Raw genomic sequence first — 27,738 nt, forward strand, 5'->3', positions numbered from 1 at the left:
CCTATCTCTTTTTTTGATAGAGTTACAAGCTTAGTAGATGCAGAGAATGCTGTGGATGTAGCATATCTTGATTTCAGCAAGGTCCTCAACAGAGTCCCCCATGACCTTCTTGCAAGGAAACAAGTCAAATGTGAGCTAGGCAATGCTACTGTTAGGTGGCTCTGTAATTGGTTAAGTGACAGAACCCAAAAGGTGTTCACCAATGGTTCCAGTTCATCCTGGATGAAGTGCTGCAAGGTTCGATCCTGGGTCCAGTGCTGTTCAACAACTTTATCAATGACTTGGATGAACGTTTAGAGGTCATGCTTATCAAGTTTGCAGATTGCACCAAATTAGGATGGATAGTGAATACTCTAGAGGACAGGATCAGAATTCAAAACAGATTAGAGAGCTGGGCCAAAACAAACAAAATTAATTTCAACAAGGACAAATGTAAAATACTACACTTAGGCAGAAATATGAAATGCAAAGATACAGAATGAGTAATGCCTGCTCGACAACAGTATATGTGAAAAAGATCTTGGAGTTTTCGTGGACAACCGGTTGAACATGAATTCAACATACCAACAGTGTGATGCAGCAGCTTAAAAGCCAATGGGATTTTGAGCTGCATCAAAAGGAGTATAGTGTCTAGATCAAGGGAAGTTATGATGCCTTTCTAGTCTGCTTTTATTAGACTTCACCTGGAATACTGGGAGCCGTGGTGGCACAGTGGGTTAAACCCTTGTGAACTTCTGACCTGAAGGTTGCCAGTTCGAATCTGCAAGATGGAGTGAGCTTCCATCAGCTCTAGCTTGCGGGGACATGAGAGAAGCCTCTCAGTAACACATCCAGTGTCCCCTGGGCAATGTCTCTGCAGACGGCCAGTTCTCTCACACCAGAAGCGACTTGCAAGTAGTTTCTGACACGATAAAAAAAACCTGGAATACTGTGTCCAATTCTCGGCACCACAGTTTAAAAGAGATATTGACAAGATGGAAGGTGTCCAGAGGAGGGCAACTAAAGTGATCAAAGGTCTGGACACCATGCTCTATGAGGAGCTGTTGAGACACAGAGGCCTTAAAGAGCCACACACACTATCTAGTCCAACAAAAGGTTTATTGCAAAACAAATAAAAGCTCAGAGACACTTAGCTTCAGTGTCTCTGGCCAAAACTCAAAGAAGTTACCCAAGCTGGGCTCCAAAAAGCAAACAGATAATAATCCGGGTAAAACAGGAGGAAAAACCAGATTAAAAAGCAGTCAAAGTAACCAGTAAACAAGATTTCCAACAAACAGCACTGCACCCAAAGAGTTAACTGCAAGGAGGAGTTGCCAAAGCCAGCCAAAGTCCAAGAGTCATCGCCAAAGAAGCCCAAAGAAATGTTGTTTCCCAGTCTGTCAAACAGAATCGTCGTCAAGTACATCCCAGATCTTCTTCCTCTCCCGTTCTTCATGTGATTCCTGCTCCCGAGTAACCCTCTTTGTGCCTCTATTCCCATCCACCACATATCCTTCCTCGCTCATTGACTCCCCGCCACTAGAAAACCCTTCAAATGAGTCTTCATCAGTATGTGCCATAAGTATATCCTTTGCTGTTCTTCATCTGACTCCTGCTCGCGAGTAGCCCTTTCCCCCCTTCTGGTACTCATACTGCTGCTTGCAACATTACTTACAGGCTCTACTACAACAGGAGCATCTTAAAAACTATGTTTAGCCTGCCAAGAGAAGGTTGAGAGGAGACATGATAGCTATGTATAAATATGTGAAAAAGTGTCATAAGGAAGCAAGATTGTTTTATGCTGTCCTTGAAACTAGGACTTGGAGCAATGGGTTTAAATTATTGTATGACTCTATCTCGTTGACAAAAAGTCTCATGAAATCCAAAACTGCAGATGTCCATAACGCATGGGAATTCTTTAAAGGTCATTTATGGCCCAACAAATCATGGCATATACCCTCTACATTAATCAGATGGAACCAAACTTCTAAAGGACAAAAAAAATCCATTATACTAAGTTGGAAAGAGCATTACTACAATCACCTTATTTATTTATTTATTACAATATTTATATCCCGCCCTTCTCACCCAACAGGGGACTCAGGGCGGCTTACAATAATTAATTGCAGTTCCAACATGGCCAAATAGATTATCTTGCAAATCCCACAACAACAAATCAGCAATTAGCTTGCAGCATTGCCTACCTTGGAGGAAGTCAGGTAAACCATCAACCAATTAAAAAATAAGAAAGCCAGTGGATCTGATGAAATCTTTAGCTGACGTAACAACTCTAGAAGCTTATTGAAAAAATGTGGATCCTAGCAGATCTCAAAGATACCATGATCAAAGATGCCTTTTATCTCAAAAAGGCAGAAAGAACAGACTGAAAAATACCAAGGTGTTTTCCATTTAACCTCTGCCAGAAAAAATCCTCAGAATAATCCTCACAAACCACCTTCTACCTATTTCAGAAAACATCCTCCCTGAATTCCAGAATGGCTTTCACTCCTCCAGAGGAACAATGGGTAAGATCTTCACTGCACAACAGTTCAAAGAAAAATGCAGGGAACAAGATTAACATGGCCAACCTTGCAGAAGCCTTCAACAAAGTGAATCGTAATGTTCTCTGGACCTTCCTCCTGAAAATCGGATGCCCTGGTAAATTTGTGAACATCCTGCGGCTCCTCCATGATGACATGATGGCAATAGTCTTGGACAGCAACGTCTCCTAAAGTGACCCATTTAAGGTGAGCTCTGTAACGCTCTAGGCTGCGCGAACACTGGAAATCAACACGTAGGCCAATAAACTATCTAATATCTTTATTAAAGAAATAAAAGAAACAAACAAAAATAAGCAGAGTATATAGTCCATCAATTGACCTTTGTGGAAAGGTGAAATTTAGTCCAATAAAATGAAATTCAATGTCCAGTATTAGAGTTCAAAGTTTAAAATCCAATAACCGAAACACACTCAAACTCTCAGGCAGTTTGAGTGGGGAAATGAGCAAAGTCTTCCAGGGAAGTTCTTGGAATAAATATCCAAAGCAAGGATTCAAGGCAAGGCAAGGTTGTTCATGGTGGATCTAAACGCAGTCCACACTTGGCAAGGATGGGGATGTAACTCCCGGACTTCTCAAGAGTAAGTGCGCCGGCAGGCCACTGGGAAACTCAGGAACAAGAGTTGAAGTATGTTTCTCAACAGTCACGTTGAACTCCGCAACGGTTAACCTTTGCACAGAACTTTTATGGAAGTCCTAGAGCTCCCTGAAACAGGTGCTTGTCTCCCCATTTTCCCAAGAGAATGAACTGGTCACAACATACCTGCCAGATGTTAGCCTCCCTTAATATTCCCAAAGGAAGAGGCTCAGTTTGTGGATTCAAACACAATCACTCCGTTCTGCTAATCTTGCGCTCCTGCGGATAATCTGCCTCCGAGACCTATCTGTTTGAATAGAAAGTCTCCTATCAAACACTGCGCTCTCCGGGGAGTCTGGGAGAATTGCCTCAGGCTCAAGGCAATTGCAAAACATCAACAGACGGCATCTGGAAAGGGAGAGAGACTTGTTGGGCTGGGAAAAACTCCTCAGTAGCTTGATCAGTACTGACTGCGGATTCAGGGGTCAAAGGTACCTGAGATATCACAAGCTCAAACAGGAATGAGCAGACTTCGCAGGCTGAAAGCCAAAAGTAAGGTCATAACAACTTCTGTTATAGAACTCCAATATGCTGACAATAATGTAGTCTGTGCCCATTTAGAGGAAAACGTACAAGCCACTTTAAACATCTTTGCAGAAGTATATGAAAAGCTTTGTCTCTCACTTAACATTAAGAAAACCAAAGTGCTCTACCAGCAGGAACCAATCAATCCTGGTGCAGTGCCAGAAATAAAGCATAATGGTGTAACTCTAGAAAATATTGATCATTTCTGCTATTTATGAAGCAAAGAGTTTTTGAGGATCGGAACATTCATTGGGGTACCAAGATGCTTGTTTATAAAGTTATTGTTCCCTCAACTCTGTTATATGCCTGTTAACATGGACCATCCACAAACGTCACTCTTGACTTCTGAAATAATTCCATCAGTGTTGTCTTCAAAAATCCTACAAATCTCTTGGGAAGACCAGCAGACAAACGTCAGCATTCCAAAAGAAGCAAAAACCACCAGCATCAAAGCAATGATTCTCCACCATCAACTTTGATGGCCATATTGACCAAATGCCCAATCACTATCTCCCAAAGCAGTTATTTTACTTTCAGCTCAAGAAGAGAAAACATAAAGTCAATGGGCAACAAAAGAATTAAAGATGGGCTTAAAGCAAACAAAAAATGTGGAATAAACACTGAGAACTGGGAAGTCCTGGTACTTGAGCATTCTAACTGGAAGTCAGCCCTAATAATAATATTAATTGGCCTGAACTTAAACACAGTCGGCGCTGACAAAATTACCATCTGCCAGCTGCAGAATACCACCTTACTAGGATCTTCACGCATTATTCGCTGATACATCACACAGTCCTAGACACTTGGGAAGTGTCCAACGTGTGATCCAATACAACAGCCAGCAGAGTATCTGCTGTGGACTCATCTTGTTGTGTTTCAAATAATAAGAATAAGAATATATCAAAAGAATCAGAAAAAATTTGAAGAGCAAATTAAATGGTGGAAATACGATCAAGTCTCTCAACACCTGGGCCATACCCGTCATTAGATACACTGCTGGAATTGTGAGCTGGACACAAGCAGAGTTAGATGATCTGGGCAGCAAAGCAAGAAAACTGATGACAATCCACTACTCATTACACCCACGTAGTGATGTCGACAGACTGTCCAGAAAATCAGAAGGCAGAGGGCTTCTGCAAGTGAAACAAACGGTAGAAGAGAAACATGCCCTGGCAGATTATGTAAAAGGCAGTCAAGAATCAACATTGAGGGAAGTTAATAGTAGTAAACTGCTTCAAGTGCAAAAGACAAAGAGTGAATACCATAAAAACAATCCAGAGCAGAAGAGAAAACTGGCGAAAGAAGGCTCTCCATTGGCAGTTCCTGGGAAAAACCGAGAGCCAAATTGACAAAGAAAAAACATGGCTGTAGCCCACAAATGGAACTTTGAAAAAGGAGATGGAGGGCCTGATTCTGGCAACCCAAGAACAAGCGATTAAAACCAATATCATCAAGGCCAAAATTGAAAAGTTGATGACAGATCCCAAATGTAGACTGCAAGGAAGCAGATGAAACAATAGATCAATCCTCAGCTGCTGCAAGAAGATTGCATAGATGACTACAAGCAGAGGCATAACACTGTTGCTCAGATGATTCATTGGAACTTGTGCCACAAATACCATCTGCCTACGACAAAGAACTGGTGGGATCACAAGCCAGAAAAAGTTACAGCGAATGAACATGTCAAGCTACTCTGGGACTTCCGAATTCAGACAGACAGGGTTTGGAGCACAATACTCCTGACCTCACGATCGTGTTAAAAAACAAAGTGTGGATTGTCAATGTTGCAGTCCCAGGGGACAGCAGGATTGAAGAGAAACAACTGGAAAAGCTGACACGATATGAGGATTTAAAGATCGAATTGCAAAGACACTGGCAGAAACTAGTCCAGGTGGTCCCAGTGGTGATCAACACACTGGGTGCAGTGCCTAAAGACCTTGGCCTGCACTTAAACACAATCGGCGCTGACAAAATTACCATCTGCCAGCTGCAAAAGGCCACTTTACTGGGATCTGCACGCATTATTCGCCGATACATCACACAGTCCTAGACACTTGGGACGTGTCCGACGTGTGATCCAATACAACAGCCAGCAGAGTGTCAGCTGTGGACTCAACTTGTTGTGTTTCAAATAATAATAATAATAATAATAGTAATAATAATAATAATAATAATAACAACAACCTTTATTTATATATCGCCTTATCTCCTCGAGGGATTCAGAGCGGTTTCCAATACAACAGGAAACATACAAGTTAAAACCATACAACAATTAAAACACAATACCACGTACACATAAATACATAAGACATATAGTCATATAACAAAGATTTAAAATCAATAACAAAACTCCATCAAGAATTCCTTGTATAGTGACCAGGATTTGGCATTGAAGTGGCCGGCTAAAGTGGTAGGTATATCAGATGCTAAAATACATAATGGGTAGGGAAGTGGGTAAAGTGCTGAGCATAGCCGGCAGGCCTAAAGAAGGTCTACAGAAAGATCTGCTGAAACCACCAAGTTCTCTGATCCTTACGAAATTAGTCTAAGGTAGCGGCTTGTCTGATCTCTCTGGGAAGGGTGTTCCAGAGCTGGGGAGCCACCACTGAGAAGGCCCTCTCCCTCATCTCCACCAACTGTGCTTGTGACGGTGGCGGGAGCGAGAGGAGGGCCTCCCCGGAAGATCTTAGAGCATGCCCCAGCTCATAGGAGGAGATACAATCACAGAGATAGGCTGGGCCCAATCTATATAGGGCTTTATAGGTCATCACCTGCACCTTGAATTGGGACCGGCAGCTTATCAGCAGCCAGTGGAGCTGTTTTAGTAGAGGTGTTGTATACTCCCTGTAATTAGCTCCATTTAGGAGCCTGGCTGCTGATCTCTGAACCAGCTGAACCCTTACCAACAGTGCTGTGAAAAGGAGAAACGTGCCAAGAGGAAGGCACATCAAGTCAACCCTTCTTGGGACCTTCCATCTGTGAAAGACCATGAGGATTCAGAATAGGTCTCTATGATGCTGAAAGGAATTTCGTAATTAATAGTTCCTATGAAATAATCTGATTATTTAGGCCATGTTTTATAACGAAAGCAAAATATCAGTTGTATTTATAAGCATTTTTTCTTGTTTAGGTGATTCTAGTAAAGAAAAAACATCTTGCAAAACTCCCACCTACAATTGCACCACCTACTGCACAGCAACTTCTGCATAATGTTATGTGGCTACAGGATAACAAAAACCAGATTGAGTTTATTCAGGTAAGGATTAAATAGTTGGAAGATACCTATGAAATATCTTCATTTGATTAAAGCATTTACGTAATTTCACTTTCTACCTCTCCCCATTTTGGAATATTCTGCACTTTGGCCTAGATCTGTGTATTAGTCTCTTGTTTTTAACATTTTATGCTGTATGTTGATTTTAATGACTCTTTTATTGATGCTGATGTTTTTATTGTTGGGATATTTGTTTTATGGTTTTGTTGTTGTTATTATATTGTTGTATCAGGCAAGGCCCCATGTAAGCCGCCCCGAGTCCCTTCGGGGAGATGGGGCGGGGTATAAAAATAAAGTTTTATTATTATTATTATTATTATTATTATTATTATTATTATTTCAGTATCTGATACTATTTTATTACTTGTATAGTGGGTTTTCCATTTATCAAGATTATCTTTTCATACCATTCTGATCACTGTTATTTGCCTTCTGATCAATTCTATTTTGAGTGACCCTATTGTGGGCTTTCTTGGCAGAATTTATTCAGATTTTTATCACTGCCTTTTTGTAAGGTTGAAGGTGGGCTTCCAAATGTTTTCCCATGTGAATCGTGGTCTGGAGTCCTGATCCAACAACCAAAGCAGATACATTAAACTTGGTCTGGTGTCATCTAATTATACAATCTTTATTTCTTCATTTCCTTTGCTATATTCTGAAATAATATTTTCAAAGCACCTTAAAAAATCCCTTAAAATAAATTCTGTGTCCTGATTTTTTCTCTTTCTCTGTAGTGGTGAGAGGAGTAATCTATATAACTTGGTTTTCTCCCATCACCTCCCAGAGACAGAAGAACAAGTTTCACAATAGCTGAAATAGACTTAATTGATTCTTCCCCTCTGGCCATCTTAGAGACCAGTTCTTCCTCTACCCAGGAAGAAGAATTTTTCTGTTACTTTTGAATTTTGACTTTTTTTCATGTATTGACTCCTCTGGAGTTCAGGGAGGGTGACATGGTTTCCTATTTATAAAAAAAAACAAAAACAAAAAAAACCACAGACCTGTAAGCAATCTATGGTCACCTTGATATTCTGCAAAGCCCATAGAAGGAGGTGACTGTCAAGAGTCTCTCCTGAGTATAGGCTTTGCTCCAACTAGCTCCCTGGGAGTTGAAAAGAAAACATGGATGCAATGTTGAACATTATTCTTTCGCAATCAATCCACAACAGGAATTTATGAAGCCACATGGAAGGTTTTCACTTTGTGATATTAATCCATTTCCATTCATTATAACATAGCTCCTGTCGCGTACCTCCTTGCTTTCTTATAGAGAGGTTAGGATTTGGCCTTAGAGCTAATACTGTGGAGAGACAGGTAGCTGCTCTCTCCTCAGTTCTTTCTAAAGTCCAAGGATCCCATTTTCTTCTCATTTACATTCTTTAAGGTTCCTTTAGGGAGCTATGATCATACCTTCACCAGGTACCATTTTCCAGTGTGATTTTAAAGCAGCTCATGACACATCTGTTTGAACTACTTAGAAAAGTTTTCTTAGGTTTCTCTCAAAGGTTGCCTTTTGGGTAGCCTCCATATTTCTTTTGTTTAGGGGGCACCTTTAACAAGGTCCGTGTTTCTGTTTGTCTAGATCTTTCTTTTATAGCTAAATTGCTTTCTACTTTTCACATATTCCAGTAACTCATTCTTCCTTTTTTCTATTCTGACCCATGGCACTCACAAGAGAGTTTATGGCACAATTTGCATGTGTGCATAGTGCTAAAAGTTTATATTTGCAGAACTACCAGTAGGAGCTTACAGCATTGTGACTTATTATGTCTTTCAGTTCAGCCTCATTAGGGTTCAAGTTGCCTTAGTCCAAAATAGCCACAAGGATTGGCATATGAATTGGCTAAAATACTTTGTGTGAGTGCACTCAAGCAGAGCAGCCACCTTGTCAGTATTTTCTACTCTAATTCTTGGACTATTCTTCATTCATTCATCATTACTGCATTGATACATTCAGGTCAGTGAGTGCTACTTTTGAAAGAAGAGTGCTTCAGGAGATGGTTAGCACTTAGGATACAGACACTTCCTTCTCTGATAAGACAGGTTGAGAGCTTGGTTACGTCCTATTGTGTGGATTCCTGTGCTTGCCATCCTGGAGAATACCACATTTGATACTTACCATGAAGGTGTATTCTGGGTTGTTAAGAGGAGCTATCCATCCCTTCTTAGCATGATTGTTCATCTTGTTTTTCTTTCCTTTCTTTATGCTGTTTTCTGGGTTTTCAAGCTTGACTGATAAGCGAATTGGTCTCTAAAATGGCTGAAGGATAGGGCTCAACAAAGTGCATTTCTGCTATCATGTACTCATATTTTTCTTTCTTCCTGTCTTTGGGCAGTGATGACGGAAACTCAAGCTGTTTTTTGCATCACTGCACATCTCCTCCTCTCAGCAATTATAATACACTTTCATATGTACCCAGTGTAATATTATCTCTCTCCACTCAACAATATCTATATATATAAAAGAGTGATGGCATCACGGCAAATCACAAAACAACAAAAGTACAGCCCCCCCCAACCTCCAAATTTGACAACACAACCCATCACACACGCCTCAAGGTTGATACAACAAAAAGAAAAGAAAAATAAAGTCCTAATTAGAGGGAGAGCAATAATTTTTTTTTATCCAATTGCTGCCAGTTTAGAGGGCTAATCTCTGCCCACTTGGTTGCTTAGCAACCAAGGGACAGCCAGGTTTCAGTTAGGGGACAGGCCGATTTAGGCCTCACTTCTTCCACAGATTATCTAATTTGCACTGGATTATATGGCAGTGTAGACTCAAGGCCCTTCCACACAGCTATATAACCCATTTATAATCTTATATTATCTGCTTTGCACTGGATTATCTTGACTTCACACTGCCATATAATCCACTTCAGTGTGCATTTTATACAGCTGTGAAGAAGGGGCCTCATATAATCCAGTTCTAAGCAGATAATTTAAGATTATCAATAAACAGTAGAGTCTCACTTATCCAACGTAAACAGGCCGGCAGGATAAGTGAATATGTTGGATAATAAGAAGGGATTCAGGAAAAGCCAATTAAACATCAAATTAGGTAATCATTATACAAATTAAGCACCAAAACATCATATTATACAACAAATTTGACAGAAAAAGTAGTTCCATGCGCAGTAATGCTATGTAGTATTCACAGTAGAGTCTCACTTATCCAACACTCGCTTATCCAACACATTTTTGTAGTCAATGCTTTCAATATATCGTGATATTTTGGTGCTAAATTCATAAATACAGTAATTACTATATAGCATTACTGTGTACTGAACTACTTTTTCTGACAAATTTGTTGTCTAACATGATGTTTTGGTGCTTAATTTGTAAAATCATAACTTAATTTGATGTTTAATAGGGTTATCTTTAATTCCTCATTATCCAACATATTCGCTTATCCAACGTTCTGCCGGCCCGTTTATGTTGGATAAGTGAGACTCTACTGTACTGTATTTACAAATTTACCACTAAAATATCACAATGAATTTAAAATACTGACTACAAAAACATTGATTATGAAAAGGCAGACTGCGTTGGATAATCCAGAACATTGTATAAGCAAATGTTGGATAAGTGAGATTCTTCTTTAATATGAAATAATTACTGGGATAGAATAATGCAGAACGATATAATCTCTAAAACCAGGACAGTAAATAAACAGGGGAATTCCACACAGGAAACAATCGGGGCCAGCTAACACCTCCCAACAAAGTATTCCCATCATCAATGTCTGGCAAATCCTGTTTTCTCAGGGCCACAGACAGTAGAAGCACATAAAATATTGCTAACAACACCACTCTGAAAACAAGGGAATTCCAGACAGGAAACAATCAGGGCCAGCTAACACCTCCCAACAAAAAATTCACTCAGGGAGGAAACAGCCAGGCTTTAAAGCTGCAAGGCCATTACATCTTAATCATTTTTCCTAATTGCAGCATTCATACTTGCCTCCAACAAACAAAAAAAACCAATCAGAAATATTGTATATTCACAACCTTTAGGAAATAATATCCCCTGATGGCGCAGCGTGTTAAAGCGCTGAGCTGCTGAACTTCTGGACCGAAAGGCCACAGGTTTGAATTGGGGGAGCGAAGAGAGCCCCCACTGTTAGCCCCAGCTTCTGCCAACCCAGAAGTTCAAAAACATGCAAATGTGAGTGCATCAATAGGTACTGCTCCGGCGGGAAGGTCACGCCGCTCCATGTAGTCATCCCACATGACCTTGGAGGAGTCTACGGACAACGCCGGCTCTTCGGCTTAGAAATGGAGATGAGCACCAACCTCCAGAGTCAGACACGACTGGACTTAATGTCTGGGGAAAACCTTTACCCTTGACCTTAACTACCACCAATTCCTCAATACTTTATTTCCCATACCACCAGACTTCGCCACAGCAACGCGTGGCCGAGCACAGCTAGTACTATATATTCTGTACTCTTTAGTACTTTTATTTTATGTTTTCAGAAAAAAGCAAAAATTCTTTATTATGACTATGGAGATATCATTTGTGAGGAAGGTGAATTACCCCAAGGAATCCATTTAATTGTTTCAGGAATGATTAAGGTAAGGTCTAGTTACAATAGACTAAATAACTAAGACTTTAACCAACAGAATAGAAATGTACATCATATAAGATAGGATAGAGTTGTCTCCGAAATTAATATTTTTCTGTTTGGAGAAGGGACTGTGGTTTTATGTTCATATTTCTTTTTGGAGATACTGTACCAAAAGTTAAGTTTAGGCAGCAGATCTGCCTTTTTCCTGTGCAGGAGGAAGTGACATTCTCGAGTGGACTTGGATCTGCAGGTAGTTAACATCTGAATTTGTTTGGCCTGGTGTCCATTCTTGTGAATTTACAGACATACTCTTTGAACTCAGAAAACTTTGGGCAATGTTTCCCAAGATGAAGCATTTCATCTTGCTAAACTGCATAGTACATATATTTTATACTATAAATTGTATTATATATACTATGTGTCTGGATCAACAAGAATAATATAATATATAGTATTTGTGGTCTCTGTGACTCACACTATTGGGTATACTTGCCCATGCACAGAGCAGTGTTCGAAACCTAGAATCACAAGGCAGAAAAGTTTGGGCAGTAACGGTGCCAACCATTTGGAGGCTATATAAGGCCCGGTTGCCTCCAAAACCACTCAGTTTCTTTTCTTTTTTTTCACAGCAGCTGGTTCAGAAACTGTTACTCATTGAGCTCATCTTCGTTCTTGTTGGAATAGCCTTTGCTAGTGGGCTTGCGTTCACCTTTGTTAGCAATGACTCTGGCCTTTACTTGTGGCCAGTTCTTGGTCTCTTGTGGCCAATGTCTTGTGGCCAGTAGTTTGTTGCTGTTACTCCTGTTTCTGACTTTCATGAGGACTGTGTTTGACCTGTTTTGTCAACTACCACTTGCTTTAAGCGGTGAGAGAAGTGTTCGGGTAAGTTGCCCGACATGGATACACACTCTGCTTAAACGAAGGACCTTCAGTCCATAATCCTGTTCACAGAGAGGCGAGACTTCATTCCTCTCTGTATCTTGCCTTCCTTGTCAGCTTTGAAGTCCCTTTGGAGAACAAAGCAGGTGGATGTCGGCCCTTCAGCTACGGGCTCTGGGTTGGCTTTGGGGAAATCAGTACCCACTTCCACGTCGTCGATGAAGCACTTTGGCTGAAGAAGCAGCTGCCTCTCGTTTGAAAAAGACCAAGTCCAAGGAGTCTGGTTCCTCCCTGGAAAAACCTCTGACACCCAGGAAAATTTAAGATGAGCAGAGATTCAAGGCCGAGGAGGCCAACAAAAAATAGGCTAAGAATGCTGCCAGAAGGCCAATTCACAGGCACAACATGGCAAACCGCCAATTCTGACTGCTGCTGTACTAGGGGCTCAGAGGGCAGGCCCAGAGGCAGATGCACCAGTCCTTTTGGTGAAGGGGCGGGCTCATGAAATTTCACCCCAACCTGAGGGTGAAGAACTCAAGGCTTCTGTCGAAGCAGTTGGACCTGTACCTCCGATACCTCCTTCTGACTACAGGATCAAATTAGTGCACTCTCCTGATTTTTTCCCTGCTTTGGCAGATAGCCCTTCTAAGGCTCTCGTCCTGTTAGTGCTGCCATACCGTCAAGCTCTTTCGATACCACCACACCACCTGTTGTAACCCAGCCACCTGTGTGACTCCTTTTCACCCAAACACCACACAGTTCAACAATAAGTAATACGTTTTTTAAGAAAATAATACGTATATAATAGAAAAAGCAGTTCAAAAATTAGACAGTAATCCAGAAGTCATTCCAAAATCAGCAGACTAAGCAATCACTAAGGTACAATTAAAAACCAGACTGTAAAAGCATTTTCAAAGTTATATCCATAAGCTTAATATTCTTGAACGCAACAAATAGCAATGACCAACTCTGAATATAAATGCAAAATCCCAAAAGGTAAAAACAAGAAACTGTAATCCAGGGGTTTCAACACTTAAACCAAAACTATATCCAAAGGCTTGAAAACTTTAAGTGTTTTTTTCATTGCATGAGACAGGAAAGGTTTTATAAGAGACAAGGGAAGGCTTTTACCTCCGTCTGGTCAATGTTGAATTTTCATGACAGCCTTGCTTTCAAGTAGATTTCTAGTTTTGTGGTTCCTGTTTTGCCAAGTTTCTGTTCTGAGTATTGGGACCTTATGCTGCCTTGTTCACGTGGATTTTGCAACCTTGATTCTTGTGTTTTATCTTGTATTTGGATATTCATGGACTAAGTGTTACCCATGGAAATTACCTTGTGGACTATACTGTTTGCATAATTTTTATTGCTTGACTTTCATATATTCTTCAATAAACTGCTTGCTGATTATACTCAACCGGTGTGGTGTCTAAGGTCAGATGGGTTCCTGCTCTGGGTTGTTTAACAACATCCATTTCAGCATCTATTTTTGCAAGAGCAGCATTTCTTATGGGTGCAAGAGATATTGCAATTACATAATTTACAAAAAGTTTCCAAAATATTACAGTGCATAGTGGATGCTGGCTATGATTCTACAGCTATGACTGCAAGAACAATTAATGCAATGACAATAAATGAGAACTCACTTTGGTTAGATTATTGGGAGGCTGAATTGAAATTCAGAACTAATTTGGCTGTTCCTTTTAGGGGGTGTGGTTATTTGGCAAAAATGTAATAAATGGGGGGAAAAGAAATAATGCCTTCCTTGCTATGACAAAGGTTTGAAAGGAGATGATATAGGGGAACATGTAATACTATTATTTTTGAGGTGGAAGAAAATTTCTCAGGCAGAATGATTACAGAATTCAAAAGCAAATCTTTAGACTAAAATTACAGTATGAAAGACAAGCATCATTTTCTGTACGGCAAGGAAGAGGTGCAGGTAACATCCCATGGAGAAGACCCCATTATTGATGTGAAATTGGCACTGGTGGGATGCAGATTGGATTTATCTGGAAACCACTGGACACAAATAATGACAATTAAAAGGTGATAAACATGTCAGGCTACAAGATCATAGTCGATATGAGTCCAAAAAGAAAGACATTTCTCTCTCTTCCCAGCAAGGAGTGGTCTGCCTTTTTGGACATTCTTAATTAGAAATAACACTGGAACGCCCAGCCTAGTAGTATGGGAAGTCAGAAACCCATCTGTCATCTCGGTTCCAATGGAAAGGCTAGATTTTAAACCTGGCCAGCACTGGTGGCAGCTTCTTATGTTTATATAGGTTGCACGCCTACTATTCTCTTGACAGGAATGTGGCAAAACTGCAAAATGAATCCCTCTGTGCTTTTAGTTTCCATTGCTTTGGCTTTAGCTTTGATTCCATACCTATCATTTCCCTTGCATCCAGGATAGTCATATGATTCCTTTTGGAGTGTATATTGAGACTAAGTTATTTTTCCTTCTCTTCTTCCTCTGAATTTCCCCTTAATTACTTAATCATTCCCATTAAAAAAACTTCAATAGTATCAAAGATTGTCTCCAGTTCCTATACACCTCTCACATAAAAAGGACACAGTATTTTAGTTCATGTCAACAACAACAAAATGTAGCACACTCTGTTACGGGTTTGTAGAAAAAACAAACTGCGTGCAGTCCTGTCCAGACTTATCCAGTCCTTTGTTGTATCCACAATGAGCAAAAGAAAAAACAAGCCACGAAAATGGAAGAGAAAATCAAAATTTACTCTTAAGTAGCAGTCAATAAATCATAATAAAACTTCCAGCAACAAAACTCACATAAAGTCTCTTGCATTAAATTCATGCATCTTCATAGTAGGCTCTCAGCAAGCATTCAGTAAGTCCCCAAGTAAGTCCCCAAAAGACATTACAAACATTCCCAGATATACCCCATTCAGGGAGTGGCTCAAGCCTGTTAGCCCTGATTGTTCCAATTACTCAACCATGAGTTGTAATTGACCAGGTGTTTTTCTCTTAACACACACATACACAAGTAGTGATCCCACAGAAACTTAGTCACATACATGCATATACAGTAATACACTCCTCTTAGATTGTCATCACCTATATTTTTGCAGTACCAAAAGGAGGATTTCTGCTTAGCTTTTCTGATTTGTATAATAAAGGTTATGATTAATTTGCGGATAAAGTAACCTTTCTACAAATATATCCTTCTCGATAAATGAACTAGCTGCTTACAGTAATTAAAGTAATGTCATCCTGTGCACAAATTGCTTGTGCTAATAAGGCTAATTGGTAACAGTGAGCATTAACCATGATTAGTCATATGTATGTAATGTCATCATCAGTGCCTGTAATTGTCTACATAAAGGGAATTTTACATCTGTTTTAAATCATTTGTAGGTCCTCTGAAAATGAAGTTCATCCCTGCATTACAGGATTTATCAGATTGTGTGTTGTATTTTGATATTGTTTCATATTTTAAACCTTTAATTACTAGATATTGAAATAAATAAAGTTTTTAAATTTACAATACCCATCTTCTGAACATTGAAGAGTTTTGTTTTATAAAATAAGTTCAAAAATATTAAGTTGTTATGATGGCTGCTGAATTTGGAAGTGCGTACAATTTTTCACATACTAATCAAGCTGAATCCCAGTGCATTCCTACCAGGCCAGAAATGTTGTTGAGTGACTCTTGTTTTATTTTTGTCTGATTTTCATAAGGAAAGGCTTTTGATATTTTTGGAATGGGGTGGGAGGAAGGAGAAAGCAAATTGTCATGTTTGGAGCCATTTGCAAGGCTTTTTGAACTGAAAAAAATTTCTGGGGGATTTGGGGGACTATTGCAAGTTTTATTGGGTACAAAAATGAATTTAGGAAAATGCATGTAGCTTTCCTGTCATACTTTTTTCATTTCTAATATAAAATATACATTTTATATATCTAAAATGCTCAAATGTTGATACAAAGGATGAAGGATTTCATGTTGTAGACTTTAAAAGCTCTTTACAAAAATGCTCTTTACATATGTGTGTCAAGTAACTTTTCCAAATACTTACCAGGAAAAAATCCTGGTAAGGCCTGTGGTGTTCCAGTGTTGAGAGTGAGAACTGATGAGGTATGATTACCTAATCTAGCCCTCTGAGAATGTGCAGACAAGAGGTCCATAATCCAGGAACAGATTCAATATGATCATCCAAGATCCATAAGTTTAGACACCAGTCTATGTGGGAGAATTGTGTTAAATGTGGAACTAAAGTCTGCAAAAAGCATCCACACATAGTTCCCCTGTTGTTCCAGTGGGTCAGAGCAGTGTGGAGCATGACGGCTATGTTGATCTGTTGCCTCTATATGCAAAGTAACGTTTGACCAGTGCGTGTGGAAGGCAGACTAGTTTTCAAGACACTTCATGATGATGGAAATGAGTGCCACTAGTCTTTAGGCCTGAAAATTATTAGTTGGGAACTTCTTCGCAGTCCTCAAAACACGCCTTATTTCATTTTCATCCACAGTGAGGTGGGAGCTGCAATTGCCCAGTTGCTGAATTTCAGCTACCTCTGATGGGCTTATTTCAAATTGGGTGAAAGAGTGATTCAGCTTCTCTGCCAATGAGGTGTCCCCCTCAGCAGGAATGTCATTGTTTGATTTACAGTTAGTAATTTGTTGAATCCCCTGCCACACCTGCCTCATATCTTATACTTCATCTTGGCCTGCTGAATGCCTTTCTTGAGACTTGCTTTGGTAGCAGTGTATTTTACCTCATCACCAGACCTGAAAACATTGTTTCTGTCACGCATAAGTCGTTAGTTGGGATAAATCCAGATGCATTTCTCTACAGTGACATCTGTGCAGTATTTGATGTAGCTCAGTTGCAGTGTGTTCTTCCAGGTCTAGGTGATTAAAAAAATGTCCTAGTAATGGTGACTGACGGGAGTGGGGGGTGGAAGGGAAGTCCCACACAAACATTCGCCGGGTCCTGCCACCAACGAAGGGAGAGGCGAACTTGGTCCGGTACCGTGAGAAACATCAAGCTTGGGTGCCGATGGGGTTTGAAAGAGTCTATGAACCATCTTTGAAGAGGTCTGAGACGCAGCCTGGCGAAAGGGGTGACCATGACTGTGGAGGCCATGTGACCGAGGAGGACCTGGACGGCATGGGCTCGAACCCTGCGGTTGCGGAGGAGGAGAAGAAGATGCTGCTGGAGGGCTAGAAACCTATCCGACGGCAGGGAGGCCGTCTCCGTAAGGGAGTTGAAGAGAGCCCCGATGAAGCGAATTTCGGTAGCCGGGACCAGATGGGATTTTTCGGTGTTTAACCGAAGGCCCAGCCGTTGGAGAAGAGACAGAGTTTGAGAGACGTGGATTTGAAGGGACGAGGGGTCGGATGTGACAATCATCCAATCGTCCAGATAAGGGAAGATCATTATACCCTGCTTCCTCAGGTGAGCTGCCACTATGGCGACTACTTTCGTGAAGACCCTTGGGGCCGTAACGAGGCCGAACGGGAGAACTGTGAACTGGTAAGATTGTCCCAGGAGCTTGAAAGAGAGGAAGCGTCTGTGGGATCGACGTATCGAGACGTGGAAATACGCGTCCCGTAAGTCTATAGAGGCGAAGTAGTCCCCGTGTTGGAGCATTGGTAGAATGGAACCCACCGAGACCATTCGAAATTGTGAAGGCAAAATGAAAAGGTTTAAGGCCCGTAAGTCGAGAATGGGCCAAAGACCTCCACCTCTTTTGGGAACCGTGAAGTATCTCGAGAAGAAACCTCGAGCATCCTGCTCGGAAGGAGAAGGCCAGATTGCGCCCTTTGCTAGAAGGGAGTTGACCTCGGAGCAGATTTCCGGTGAAGGATCGGAGGGGAGGACGTGGCCTGTGGGGGGCAAGCTTTCGAATTCCAAGGCGTAGTCATCCCGAACAATGCAGAGAACCCAGGCATCTGAGGTGATAGACTCCCATTCGTGGTAGAAAGGAGCTAGACAATCGTGAAAGAGGCACAGAGGAAGGTTCGGGTCGGAGCTTATGAGAGGCATGGCGGTGGCAGTAGTACCGAAGGTAGAAATGGCCTCGAGAGAGTGGGCGTCAGGCCCGCCGTTGGGGTTGTGGCATTGTAGCTGCACCTCTACCTCGATTTTTCGGGGCTTGGTGCTGGCGGCGAGGCTGTTGCTGATGACTGTGCTGACTCGAGCTCGACGATCGCCGAAAGATTTGATGGCGAAAGGGCTGAGGAAAACAACGGTACCTTTGAGGGAACCATCGGGTCCGTTGAGTGTGAGATTGGTCGGTGCCGCACTTAGATGCAAGGATCTTAAAATCATGGTTGGATTTTAATTTGTCATCAGTTCCTGAGTTAAAAAGTCCCAGGGTGTCAAAGGGGAGGTCCTCGATCACTTGTCGAGAGGAGGAAGAAAGGCCCGAGGATCTCAGCCAGGCGTGGCGTCTGATCGCGACCGCGTGAGCAATCATGTTTCAGGTGGTATCGCCGGTGTACTTTGCCATTTGAATTTGATGATGTGCGAGAGAGTCCGCCTCCTGCTGGAGGGTCGAGAGGACTGAGCGGTCTTCGTCGGAAAGTTTGGCGAAGAAAGGCTGGGCCTTTTCGCAGAGGATCTGTTGATATGCGCCCATACAGGCTCCGTAGTTCGCCATGTGGCACAAAAGGAGAGCACCGGAGTAAAGTTTCCGACCTACTGCATCAAATCTCTTACCCTCCCTGTCAGCTGGAGAGTTAGACTGTTGACCTGAGGATTGGGAGGCCTTAACTACCATGGAGTTGGGATCGGGGTGATGTTTGAGCCACTCCAAGGCTTCATCATCAGTACGGTACCAGGCCTCTATTTTCTTAGATGTTGGAGGTATCAAAGATGGGATCTTCCAAGAGGCCTGGATGACATCCAGGAGGTAAGGAAGAAACGGCAACAGTGTGGCTGGCGGGGCCTGAGCCTGAACCCTTTTGAAGACAGGGTCGGTGACAGCTTTTGAGGTTTGTTTAATTTCCATCCCCAGAGCGTCTGCCATTCTAACCATTTGGTCAGAGAAAGCTCGGATATTATCTGTCGGGGAAGGCGGGTCGACCTCGTAGGCGTCATGAGGTGGAGAGAGATCGAGACCGAGGGAGACGACCGAGGCCAAGAGGATCGACTCGGGGTGTTCGACGTCGAGGTCATCCTCCTCGGCCCCTTGAGGGGACCGGGGAGGAGAAACAAGCGCGGAGTCCTGTTGAGGTATCACCTCAAGAGCAGCAGCGGGCTGTGGGCGATTGTCCTTGGAGGCAGAGGCCTGGACGGCTCGAGCGAGGCAGGTCATCTGCCTTCCCCTTTCGGGCGTCTGAGCCGAAGGAAAAAGTTCTTGCCGAGCCTGAGGGCGCGGGGGAACTGGCTGGGGAACCTTAATAACTGTCCGGATTGACCGGTCGGGTGAGGCTTGGACGCCTCCATCCGAAGACCGACCAGGAGGAGAGGGAGATCGGAGGCGTGCTGGTTGGATAGGGGAGGATCTTCTCGAGGAAGTCACTGGGGAGGGAACGTCCTTCTTAGAAGAAGTGGAGGAAGAAGACAGTTGGGTCATACGCCTATTGGCTGGAGGTTGCGTCGACGCAACCCTTATGGTTTTTCCCGGTGTCGGTGGAATCAGGCACACAGCTGCCGAGTCAGATTGGGCTTGTCTAGATTCCTCCTGCGCCCTCTTAAAGGCAATCTTCATGGCGGAAGAAGATGGCGGCAAGGCCAAACGGGATCGAGTAGAGATGGCCGAGGCCACAGAACTCGAGGTCGATGAGGGACCCATTTTGCCCGACCAGGCCGATACAGTGGCTGTAGTGACCGTGCAGGGTGGTTTGGAGGATTTACCCTTCAAGGTTTTCGAGACCTTGGACGACACCGACGGGGAAGGCCTAGACGCCATTGAGCCCGAAGCAGAGGTAGAGGGCTCAGGAGCAAGAGACTTTTCATAGAGAGCTGCTCGAAGTCTCGCAGCCCTATTTCTTCGGGCCTGGGCTGTAAAGGCTAGGCAAATCCGGCAGGTACCGACGACGCGACTTTCACCGAGGCAGAAAAGACTTGGCGTGGCCGTCGGAATCTGGAATTTTAGCGTCACATTGAGTGCACCGCTTGAAACGCGTAGTCGACATAAGGAACGAAGAGTCCGATGTGAGCTTTGCGGCGTAAAAAAAAAGAACTGGGGAGTAGGCGCGAAGGGCGCCTTTTATACCCTCTGGGGAGAGGGGCGGGGTTACCGCCAAATTTCAAACTTTAGCTTGGAAGAGTATCCGTTGGAGCCTGCGCAGGTGCAGTCTCTCTGTTAGTGTGCATTCACAGAGTACACGAAGAAAAAGGAAGATTTACTCCACTGCCTCTCTGCTGAGTTGGATTGCTATTTTCCATTAGTTACATCTTTTGAGCCATTTCCAAAAGACAAAAGTACACGACAGTATATAGTTTGGCAGTAACTACATTTTGTTACATGTGTGTGTGTTTGTGTATGCATTTTTTTGAACTAAAAGGGTACATGTGTTTTAGTTGTTCACTGTTTGTGACTTGGCAGCAACAACAATATAAGGTGTTTTAACTGTATCATAAGAAGTTGTTGTTATACTTGCTATTTTTATTTTCACAAAGGCCTACCGTTGTATTTGCTAATTTCATGAAAGCTTATTTATGAGTTTTCCGTTTATTCCACAAATATTTTGGATACACATAGTAATAATAATTTTTAAAAAATTATACCCCGCTACGATCTCCCCACGGGGACTCGGGGTGGCTCACATGGGGCAAGGCCCGACTAGCACAATTTACAAAAACAACAGCATAAATACATTGAACAATATATATATTAAAAAAACACAGTAAGAAAATAAAACAACAAGAGTTAATACAGCAGTAATTAACTGCAGTAATTAACTAACATAGTAAATATTGACTGATACAGCTTAGTCAGAAATGGAATGGGAACTCTCATAGCCTCTAATTGATAAGTTTCATATAACTTTTGTGAACAAGTACACTCTTGGAAGTGAGATCCTACCATTGTGTCTTCTAATTTCATTTAAAAAGTGAAATGCTAACTGGTGTGTCTTGGCGAAACCTGAGTAAAGCAATGATTCTGGAATAGCTTTGTAATGGGAAAATAACATAAATCAGTACATTAGACTGGATAAAAGTTAAGACATATGCTACTTGACATGGAGAAATGGATTTTCCCACTTCTTCCCATACCACCTGTGTGTTATCCTGATGATGCAAGAGGGTAGAATTTCAAATACTAAAACTTTTGTGGGGGAAGTGCTCATGTTCACAAAATCATAATTTGAACTTACTGCAAAACATATAATTTGACACCTGAGTATTGAAATGCTCAACTTGATTCTACTTTGCAACATTCCCATGAGTTGTAATAGTTTGGAAAAAAATTAAAACACTAAATTGGCATTATTTACCAAATCAAGTTAGATGAGATGAAAAGTTAGAGTTTTGTGTCTGGGTGAAATTCTAGTGGAAAAACCATTCAATGAAAAACATTCCCAAAAAGGCAACTGGCAGGGGAATCTTATTTTCCTGGGAGGAGAGAAAACGTTCATGTTGGAAAAATCACACCTTATGAACAAAAAGTAGATGGGGTACTTTGCTACACTGTCCAAAGTTATTGTTTCAGTTCTTGTCTCAATGTAATTGTTATTTTTATTACTCTAAAATGTGCTTCCTAGCTTTCTGGGTCTTCTGCTCCTCGTTATGGAGTTGATAAAGATGTTATGAAAGAAGGTGCTAAAAAAACAACCCATGGACACACAGCTGCGTCTTCCTATACAGACTACATGGTCACTGGTGCTATAATAGGAGAGCTGAACTGCCTAACTAAGCAAGAAATGGAATATGCGGTTTCTTGTGAAACTGCTGTGCAGGTTGGAGCATTCTGCTTTCTACTTCGTATAAGTAGTAATTACAGTTACAATAGGTTTAGACTAGAACTGAAAGAAGTGCTGTGTATATTTGAAACATGATTTTTTTTAAATATTCCGATTTTGATTCTATGATTTAAATTCAAGAACTCTTAAAATCAATCATAACTCTTCTTAGTAGATTTTAAGACAGTAAAATATCAACTTGAGAAACTTAGTTTTATTTTCAGAAATACCCATTCTTTATCATTTTAATAAAATATTTTACAATAATGGAAAAAGTCCACCTTAACCCAACTTGGCTTGTTATTATCCCTCCAAGTGAATAATCTGCAAATGCTTTAACTTTATAGTCTTACCCTTTCATTTTTACTCATTTAATGTCCTTTTCAGGTCTTATTGCTTTATTTAATACCTTCATCGCCATTTTTTAAAAATTGTGAAAAAGGATATTGTTGTCTAGTTCCTTTGTGTATGTTACATGATTTTGTTTGTTCTCCATTAATCATGACTTGAGCACTTTGCTTATGGTAGATCTGTTTAACCAATTCTTGAAAACAGAATTCATGGTACATTATAACAATATGCCATTATTATCTCCAAGTCCTTTTGACTTATTTAAAGCAGAATTTGAAAGAGGTCCTACTTTTGAAAAGAGGTCCTGATTTTCAATCATTCGTGGTGTTTAAATTAATCCTGAAAGAATATTATTTCTTGAAACAATGCAATTTAGACTGAAATGTGTGTATTTTTTCCAACAAAAGTAGATTTTAAATAAAGCATTAAAATATTTTGTTTGGCATGAGCTCTGTTTTTACCAATTCTTTTGCAGAATTTAGCAAGCACTGTATAACTCATTGCTTCAAAATATATAAACTTAATTAAACTAGGAAGTGATACTAATAACATAATATCTCATGGTCTTTTCCTCCCAGACATGCTTTATCTCTATAGATGATTTGCTAGAAGCTTTTGATAGGTTTTTAGAACCACCCTCCTTAGAATATAAAATATGGCTGAAAATTGCTCTTGATATTGCTCTCAAAACCTATAAAGAAAATCTTCCTAACCAGGTAGGTTGTAGATTAGAGTACTGCTGCAATAAAATTTTTATTTTATATTTTCTCCCTTTCTTACAATTGTAATAAAAAAGTTAATACCCTATAGGTTTGCAGATTCAAAGTACACCAAGCAGCACAAGTAATTAATTTCAAAAATCTGGGCTTATTATTTTCAGAGGTTTCTTGGAATTGTTGTCAGCGATATGCCTAATATATAGTGTACTAAGACCTCTAGATTGTTTCACATGTTCTGTTAAAATAAATATGCTACCTTCTGTCTTTATGTGTTGGAATTTTACTGCCTAAACAGATTAATTTACAGGTTGCTGTGAATCTTTCGGGCTGTATGGCCATGTTCTAGAAGCTTTCTCTCCTGATGTTTCACTCACATCTGTGGCAGGCATCCTCAGAGGTGTAAGGTACCGTGTTTCCCCGAAAATAAGACAGTGTCTTATATTAATTTTTGCTCCCAAAGATGTGCTAGGTCTTATTTTCAGGGGATGTCTTATTTTTCCATGAAGAAGAATTCACATTTATTGTTGAGCAAAAAAAGAAAGATGAACATTTATGATATTCTGTACAGTAGTTGTCATCACAAACCAGCATAACCAGACAAACTGTGAATCCTCTCAAGAATCCCTTGTTACTACCATTATTTCCATGTACAACACTCTATGGTACTTACATTTACCGATCCTGCATGCTCTGGTGTTCTGTTCGTTGGGCATGCTTCCAAACAAAACCTTTGCTAGGTCTTACTTTTGGGGGAGGCCTTATATTTAGCAATTCAGCAAAACTTCTACTAGGTCTTATTTTCTGGGGATGTCTTATTTTAGGGGAAACAGGGTATATCTCACACCTCTGAGGATGCCTGCCACAGATGTGGGCGAAACTTCAGGAGAGAAAGCTTCTGGAACATGGCCATACATCCCGGAAGACTCACAGCAACCCAGTGATTCTGACCATGAAAGCCTTTGGCAATACAGATTAATTTACATCAATCCCTGGTGACCTTAATTTTGATGCCTTTTCCCACTTTCCCATCTGTAATGGTCGTTTTGAATCCTGCTTCTGCCCTATGGGGTATTGGCTGTGCTGTATCATTTGCACATTTGATTAGCATGCCCTCTATTTCATCTTCCAAGTATTTATAAAGATGTTAATCAACAGTGGGCCCAGGACAGAATCATTTGGCATTATATTTGTCATTTCCATCCAGAATGAAGAGGGCCCATTACTGAGCACACTTCAAGTTCTGTCCACCAAGCTCTCAAAAATCCATTCAACGCAGCATTGTCTAGTTCACGTTTACCAGACTGATCTCTTTTTTAAATGCCCATCCTGGATTTCAGTGACAATAATAGCAACAGACTTTTTAGAACATGCTGTAGTCTCTTGAGTGGATATACATTGTAAATAATTTTGAGAATTTGTTATCATCCCTAGTATTATGTAATAAAATAAATAGAAATATGTATATATATTTGTTTAAAACATGTATGATCATCGTTCTTAAAATTACATATTGTGATATTTGAAATTAAAAAAATTTTAAATAGACAATAGATGCAGAATAGCAAATATGAAAACAGGTTGCTTGTGTGAAAACTCTGATCTTTAATTTACTATCTTGCACATATTCATACAGGATCTTTCATTCATTAAAGTGTCCCATAGTAATATGCCAAAGTATGAGATAGGACAAAAATAATACAATACATTTAAAGTCATTCCTCAATCCAAATAATTTTGTGTGGGATATTAAAGTTTATACTATTAAGGTATTGTCATGTTGGCAATGATTATAAATGATCACATAATTGACTTTATATGGTTTGGTTTTTTAGGACTGGTCATACAAATTGTGTGCACAGTATTCTAACATGTACGTTGTAGATGTACTAAACCACACTAAATGTGACATTTATGATGAGGCTATGGATGATGTCATTCTTGTACATGGAACAGTACAAGATTGTCAATTGGGGCAACGTTACTGTGCACCATGTATTTTACCTAAAACCTGTCACCAGGTAAGGAGAATTTTCATAGTTAGTTCATAGTATAACTCAGGTGCTGGAGAAAGAGGAAACTCGCAAACTGATTCTATTTCTTCCCAATAAGTTTTAAGTCTTCTGCCTGCCAACCAGATACACCTCCCCTCCCCTAGATAATCTGCTGAATTAGAATAGCAATACAGTGTTCCCTCGCTACTTCGCGGTTCGCTTTTTACGGACTCGCTGTTTTGCGGTTTTTAAATAAACACTAAAATAATAGTATAAATCATAAAATAATATTATAAATCCCTCTTTCTACTTCCTTCCTAAGGAGAAACCTAAGGAAGGAAGGAGAAGCCAAAGGAAGAGAAAAGGAGGCTGAAGCGGCAGACAGAGACGCTACTTGCCAGTGAGATTGTAAACAACACAAATATAGAGTCCCTACTTCGCTGATTTTCACTTTTCGCGGGTGGTCCTGGAACGTAACCCACGCAATAAGTGAGGGAACACTGTATAGAAAAAAAGAGAAAGCAGAAATGAGTGTGCACTGTTGGTCCTTCAGAGGAAAAAAATAAAGTGTATTAAAAACTAAAGGAAACAACATTTCCCAGATGGCTAAAAAGCAGATCAGGGGATAAGAACGGGCAGGTTCTGATGTTGCTTGGATAACCACTGCCCAGCACATCTCTGAAGATGAAAGAGTTGATTTACAGAAAGTATTTCTAACTTCAAGTGAGAATGAGAGAGAGGAGATAAAATTAAAGAAAGGAAAAACTACTGCCAGAACTTTAAGTTTGATTAAAATCCACCAGAATGGGGAGTTTATGTAAGTCCCATTGTTTAGTGGATTTCCTCACTATACCATTCTGAGAATGGCATAGCGAAGCAACCCACCCTGGCTCTTTTGACTACTGTAAATCATTCTATACCTTTAATGCATTTTAGTTGTTTAGATTTTACTGTGTTGTAAATATGTTTATTTAAGTACTTTTTGTCTAATTATTATAAGTTTATATTGATGCTGTTTTACTTATTGTTTTGATTTGGTTTGTCTGTCAGTTTGTTTTTTTATTATGGCATTGAATGTTTGCCACTTTTTGTTTGGAAACCGCCCTGAGTCCTCCCAGGGAGAAAGGGTGGGTTATAAACAAATTATTATTATTATTATTATTATTATTATTATTATTATTATTGACACAACGACGTTGTATGACACAGCAAACATGATAGATATGCTGGGTTTCGTTTCACAAAATCACAAGTCGAACACTTCCCAAGCGTTTAGGACTGTGTGATGTATTTTCGGATGATGCGCGCAGATCCCAGTAGGGTGGCCTTTTGCAGTTGGCAGATCATAATTTTGTCAATGTCTATTGTTTCCAAATGCCGGCTGAGATCTTTTGGCACGGCACTCAAATAATAATAATAATAATTGTTGTTATTATTGTTGTTGTTGTTATTATTATTATTATTATTATACTAGCTGTGCCCGGCCACGCGTTGCTGTGGCTTAGTCTGGTGGTGTTGGTCAGTCTACATTAGGTTGTATTTATGCTGTGACCTCCACCTTCTTTATACTCAGTAGTAGTATTTGAAGTCTGTTACCTTCTTCAGTTTTTGTGTTGATTGATAATTGCTTGAGATCCCTGTTGTCTTTGGTTTGTTGTTAGTTGTAATGTCTGATTCTGCTGAGTGCGGTTTATATTTTTATTGTGGTACAATAGTCTTTTTTTTGTTTTACCTGTGTAGGTGTTTATTCTTATTGTTGTTGTAGTGGTCATGAAGGTTGGATAAGTTAGATGCTACTGTATTGTTTTTTGGAGGCCCAGTGTAGCACTGACTGGCCTCTCAGCCTCAGTGCCTGGCTGTTTCTTGCCTGTGATGGTGTTGATTCTTATTGTTGTTGTTGTTGTCATTGTTATTATTGTAATTGTTTTTTTGGAGGCCAAGTGTGAATGTAGGGATTGGGGAGGTGGATGAGTTGTGTTGTCAAATTTTGTATTTGTTATAGTCACAATGCGTTGCTGTGAGTTTTGTGGGTCCGGATTGTGGTTTTGTGGTGTGGTTGTGTTGTTACAACTGAGAGGCAAGGCTTTTGTGTTGTGTTGCCAAGTTTTGTATTTCTGGGGCGTTTAGTAGTCTGCCACGTTTCGTATTTCTGGGGCGTTTAGTTGTGTTGTTATAGTCACGATGCGTTGTTGTGAGTTTTGTGGGTCCGGATTGTGGTTTTGTGTTGTGGTTGTGTTCTTACAACTGGGAGGCAAGGCTTTTGCGTTGTGTTGTCAAATTTTGTATTTCTGGGGCGTTTAGTTGTGTTATAGTCACGATGCGTTGTTGTGAGTTTTGTGGGTCCGGATTGTGGTTTTGTGGTGTAGTTGTGTTGTTA

At 40.6% G+C, this 27,738-nt stretch overlaps 1 protein-coding gene across 17 annotated transcripts in view; it reads left to right on the forward strand.

The window, feature by feature from the left end:
• LOC100554144 (sodium/hydrogen exchanger 10) overlaps positions 1 to 27,738 on the forward strand; it is a 117,496-nt gene that overhangs the window by 81,148 nt on the left and 8,610 nt on the right. For 5 of the 17 annotated variants that reach the window (XM_062967544.1, XM_062967555.1, XM_062967541.1 and 2 more), the window contains 5 exons: positions 6,830 to 6,955; positions 11,449 to 11,547; positions 22,103 to 22,297; positions 23,230 to 23,367; positions 25,203 to 25,388. In XM_062967544.1, the coding sequence (XP_062823614.1) occupies positions 6,830 to 6,955; positions 11,449 to 11,547; positions 22,103 to 22,297; positions 23,230 to 23,367; positions 25,203 to 25,388 (744 nt within the window). Of the gene's footprint in view, positions 1 to 2,450; positions 2,727 to 6,829; positions 6,956 to 11,448; positions 11,548 to 12,169; positions 12,531 to 22,102; positions 22,298 to 23,229; positions 23,368 to 25,202; positions 25,389 to 27,738 lie in introns of those variants that run through there. The other 12 variants (XM_062967543.1, XM_062967542.1, XM_062967545.1 and 9 more) reach the window with 12 other exon arrangements.

This window comes from Anolis carolinensis, chromosome 1, assembly GCF_035594765.1.
Source record: "Anolis carolinensis isolate JA03-04 chromosome 1, rAnoCar3.1.pri, whole genome shotgun sequence".
Taxonomy (NCBI): Eukaryota; Metazoa; Chordata; class Lepidosauria; order Squamata; family Dactyloidae; genus Anolis; species Anolis carolinensis.